General features: G+C 35.4%; 1 protein-coding gene across 1 annotated transcript; it reads right to left on the bottom strand.

Annotated features, from left to right (window-relative positions):
- Window positions 1-3,347: 3,347 nt before the first annotated feature.
- Window positions 3,348-4,850, bottom strand: LOC125224262 (scopoletin glucosyltransferase-like). Its single transcript, XM_048127639.1, has one exon. It carries the CDS (start codon window positions 4,848-4,850, stop codon window positions 3,417-3,419), a length of 1,434 nt encoding a protein of 477 aa, XP_047983596.1. The 3' UTR covers window positions 3,348-3,416.
- Window positions 4,851-5,061: the final 211 nt, after the last annotated feature.

Below are 5,061 nucleotides of genomic sequence, written 5' to 3'. Positions count from 1 at the left end.
TTAGTTATAACTAAACATGTAGTTAATTGACATTAATACCCCTATTGATATTTTTTGAAATTAATCTTATGGCCTTATAGACGTTTTTTGTTGATCGTATTGATATTTAGAGATTAATGTTTTAAACCCTTAATTTGAATATCTAATGGCTATTATTTAACTATAATTAACAATCAAGTTATGAGTTAGCAATATAACATTCACCTCAACCTTTATATATACCTCAACCTTTATATATAATGACATGCATCTTTTATAAAGTGTAATTTTTAATTTAGAATAGGCCATTCTTTAGTAGTTCTGATAGTGAAAAGTAAAAAAAAAAATCCTTAAACACAAAGTTAAGAAATTAATAATTTTAATTTATTATTGACCTTAGCAATGGCTGCTTTCCAAAATTACATTCTATGATTTATCCCTAGCCGTTGGTCCCTTGCCCTTCAGCTAAAAATAATTACTCCATCTGCATTCTATTATATGTTAGTTTTCTATTTTGGCATGTCTATTTAATTGTCTTATTCATTTTTATTACGTTTGGTAGTAGACTCACATTTCATTAATTAATTCTAGTTATTCTCCATGTTCACAATAAATAGACATTATGAATGACATGAGTTTTAATATGAAATTGATAAAATAAGAGAAAAATAATGTTAGTGGAATATGAAATCCATATTATTAGTAGGAGAGAAAGAAAAAGAAGTAAGAGAGAAATTGTTGAAAACTTTCTATTTTAAATGTGCTTTATTTTTTATGAATAACTAAAATGATAAATGTGCTTTATTTTTCGTGGACGGTGGAAATATATTTTATTATAATATCAAGGTTTTGATCTATATAAAAATAGCATTCCTGCGCCACCAACTTTTTTTTAACTCATTTTATTTTATAAATATATTTTATTATAATATCAAGGTTTTGATCTATATAAAAATAGCATTCCTGCGCCACCAACTTTTTTTTAACTCGTTTTATTTTATATTATACTTATTTTTTAAAATTTGTGGGAGTCATAGTAAGATACGTATTGGAAAATGGAGGGAGTATGATGCAAGACTTCCGTCAATCGTCATAGAGCAATATATATATCTGTGTTTAATTCAAAATCAAAACAAGTAACGCGAAAATCTTTTAACTCGTTTAGTTATAAGATAAGGATAGGGTGTATTATCATAGGTGGTATCATCCATCTCTGCCAATGGGCTCAGTACCCAATTTGAATTGATATACATATGGTTTCTAGAAAGGTACAAAAGTCTGATGGCCCACTTAGATTGTAAGAGATCAATGCAATAAATGAAATTGACGAGTCTTTGACACCCGACACGTGACTATTTAATGACATGTACGAAACAATTTGATAACAGAAAGGACTAAGGAGTGTTATCCAAGATTAAATTTGTCGTTTGTTTTGTTTATTAGATTAATTCATAATTCAATTCTAAATGAATAATTATAAAATAATTAGTTATAATTAATTCTTATTAAAATAATCACACAATTCAATTTTAAATTATAGTTTAATATTATTTTATCTTAAAAATCGAACACTACCTAATATCGCGAAGAATCAATATTTGAAAAAACCCACTAAACTCTAAGATATAAATAGGGATATTTTTATAATATTGGTACTTAAAATTTCGTTGGTCTACTTAATCGCTCAAATTGAAATCGAAGAATTAAATTCAACATGATATTGCTGAAAGCTAGTTTGATAATAAATTAATAATACTCCATCCTTCTGTAGTGCTTCACTTTGGTCTATAATGCAAGAATATTCTAAATAATTATTGGGAGTAGTACTATTCTAATCACGTGAAAGTAGGCCTTTTACTAGGAAGTAGTTTAATCTAGATCCCAACAAATAAAGATCTGTGGTCTTGCAACATTAATTATCACGGATTCAAGATTTGTGTGCAAAATGAAGCAAACTACACATCGTCCTCTTCCCAACCATGGCTCACGGAGCTGAGAACGAGAGCTCAGAATTATAAGGAAATGGCTAATTAAGCTTATAGTAGTTTGAATGCTCTTATTGAGGAACTGAGAAACTACGTTGCTCCCACAAGCAAGACATAAATTAGGATTTTTTTTTTTGTATAATTTGTGTCTACTTATTATCATTATAATTAGGAACTTTGTCATCACCATTGATGTCAAAAATCCAAAGTTCTTGTCAATTTCTCCCTCTCCCTTTAGTATCTGATTTCTTAATTTTTTTTTTTTTTGGTTATTTATTCACGATTTAGTTAAGTAGCAACAAAACAACGTGTACCTCCTAAAACACAAAAGCAATCCTTAATTTAGTTAAGTACAACTCCCTCCGTCTCCAAAACTTGACGGTTTTGTTATTTTGGGGTGTTCGGCATATAAAGATAGTAATATTTACCTTTTTTCACTTTTAGTAAGTGAATCTCATACTCCACTAACTCATTTCACTCATATTATACTATATTAATATATAAAAAACTCATATTATACTTTAAAGTTAATATACAAAAATGAGGCCCACGCATGAGGTTCCACTAATTTTTTACTCTTTTTTCTTTATAAAGTTAAACAATTTTTAAAATTCGCACCAAGTCAAAATGCATTTTTAATTGGAAGATGGAGGGAGTACTAACAAAATACCGTTCCACAATAGGAGTCATGTTTGATTATGACACGAGTTTTAAGAAATGTAAAGAAAAAATGTAAAGAAAAGTCGATTGAATAAATTAGTGGAATATGAATCCATTTATATATATATTAGTTTTATAATAAAATGTGAATGAAATAAGTTGGTCGAACGTAGAGCCTACTTACCATTTATGGTATAAGTGAAATAAAACTCTTATAATGAGAACGGACGGAAATGATAAAATAAAACTCTTATTGTAAACAGAGAAAGTAATATTCCTTCCGTCCCGCTTTAGCAGTTCTATTGACTTTTCTGCACTCATTTTGTAAAAATGATAATAAATAATTAAAGTGGAGAAATAATAAAGTACTCCCTCCGTCCCGGAGTATTAGACTCACTTCTTTTGGGCACATGATTTAAGGAATTAATATTTAAATAGTTAAAGTGGAGAGAGTAAAGTATGAGAGATGGAAAAAGTAGGGAAGAGAAGAGAGAAAAAAGTAGGTGGAGAATAAAATAAGATAGATGCTTTTTGCTAAAAAAGGAAATGAGTCTAATATGTTGGGACATCCCAAAAGGGAAAGTTGGTCTAATACCTTGGGACGGAGGGAGTAAAAAAGAGAATAATATAGAGAAGAGTCTTATCTACATTATTCTCTTTTTAACAGTATTATTTCTCCACTTTAACTATTTATTATCATTTTTACAAAACGAGTACAGAAAAGTCAATGGGATTGCTAAAACAGGACGGAGGGAGTAATAAATAGACAAATTATAGTACAAAAACAAAGTCTTAATTTGTGTCTTGTTTGGTGGGTGCAACATAGTTGCTCAATTCCTCAATGAGAGCATTCAAATTATTATAGGAAGATCCACCTTCTTCAACGGCCTTCTTCGCCACATCCTTACAATTCTGAGCTCTTCTTCTCATCTCCGCTGCTCCTCTGCCCACCATAACCTCCTCCACTGCCCTCGCCACAGCATCCCGCTCGACGCCCTCGCTGTCCCTCATCATCCACCTCTTATTCCCAACAGAAACCCCAGTCCCCAAAACCTCTGTCACCAGCTTCTCATTGAAAAACTGTTCCCCAAACAACGGCCACGTCACCATCGGCACGCCAGCACACACAGATTCGAGAGTCGAATTCCATCCACAATGCGTCACAAAAGCCCCCACCGACACATGGTCGAGAATCATCACCTGAGGAGCCCACCCCCTTATGATAAGCCCTTTGTTCCTCACTCTTTCCTCAAACCCTAGCGGCACCCAATCCTCCTCCTCTCCTTCATTTTCCCTCACAACCCAGATGAAATCTTGACCGGACGCCTCCAGCCCGGCTGCGGTCTCGGCCAGCTGCACTCGGCTGAAGGTGGCGAGGCTGCCGAAGCAAACGTCGACGACAGAGCTCGGCTTCTTCGAGTCGAGCCAAGCCAAGCACTCGTGCTCATCAATCGCAGATTCCTTTCCTCTAATTTGTCGATTCTTGTCGCTGCATAGCAAAAGAGGGCCAATCCCCCAAGCCTTCCTCCCAATAACATTGTTGTAGTGATTGGCGTAAGCTGATTCGAGCTCGTTGAAGCTGTTCACAACCTCTCCGTACGTCTTCTTCCAAGACTCATTTATTTTCTCAAATATTCTGGTGAAGTCATTCGCAGTTTCTTCAAGAAAAAAGGGACAAAGCTGCGATATTACAAACTTGAGTTCGTGAGGGAGGCCGGGGACGAGAATCGCCTCCGGATACGACGTCATGGTCACGTTGTCTAAGGGTTTGTGGATCTCGAATTTCTCCGACAAGCACCGCGCGAAGAAGCCGGTGCCGTAGAAAGCCAAACGTGGGATACCGAATTTGGACGCGGAATCTGCCGTCCACGGCAGGAACATGTCGGAGATGAGGCAGTTGGGGCGGAGCTGCTGCAGGATTTCCTCGACGGGGTCCTGCAGCAGCTCCATGGCCCTGAGGAATTTGGAGTTGACATCGGGATCGGTTATTTGGCCGAAAGATACGATGTTTGGGGGTAAGGAGGAGCCTTGTGGAGGAAATGGGGTGACGGAGAGGCCGATGTCGAAGCCGGAGAGTTGGGCTTTGGTGATGGGAGCGGAGAAGGAAGGGGTGGCGATGATGGTGGCTTTGAGGCCTCTTGAGATGAAGAGCTTCGCCATATCAAGCATGGGGATCGTGTGGCCTTGGGCCATGGACGGGATGAGGATGATGTATAGCTGTTTCATTTTGCACTATAATCAATGGAATTTGGGATTGGGTATAAATATAAGGCTTTTCGATACATACAAAGATAATGTACTAATGTAGCGAGATTCTTCCATCAATTTCTCACTTTATTCTATTTTTTTTCCTATTTTTTAAAATTTTGAATTTTTGCCTATTTATATACCATTTGTTCAAAATTCTTCCATCAATTTCTCACTTTATTCTATTTCT

The sequence above is a fragment of the Salvia hispanica genome, chromosome 4 (genome assembly GCF_023119035.1).
Source record: "Salvia hispanica cultivar TCC Black 2014 chromosome 4, UniMelb_Shisp_WGS_1.0, whole genome shotgun sequence".
NCBI lineage: Eukaryota > Viridiplantae > Streptophyta > Magnoliopsida > Lamiales > Lamiaceae > Salvia > Salvia hispanica.
This window is presented reverse-complemented; position numbering and strand designations above follow the sequence as displayed.

Coding starts and splice junctions, on each gene's coding strand:
- LOC125224262 (XM_048127639.1), bottom strand. CDS start 4,850: ATGAAACAGCTATACATCATCCTCATCCCGTCCATGGCCCAAGGCCAC.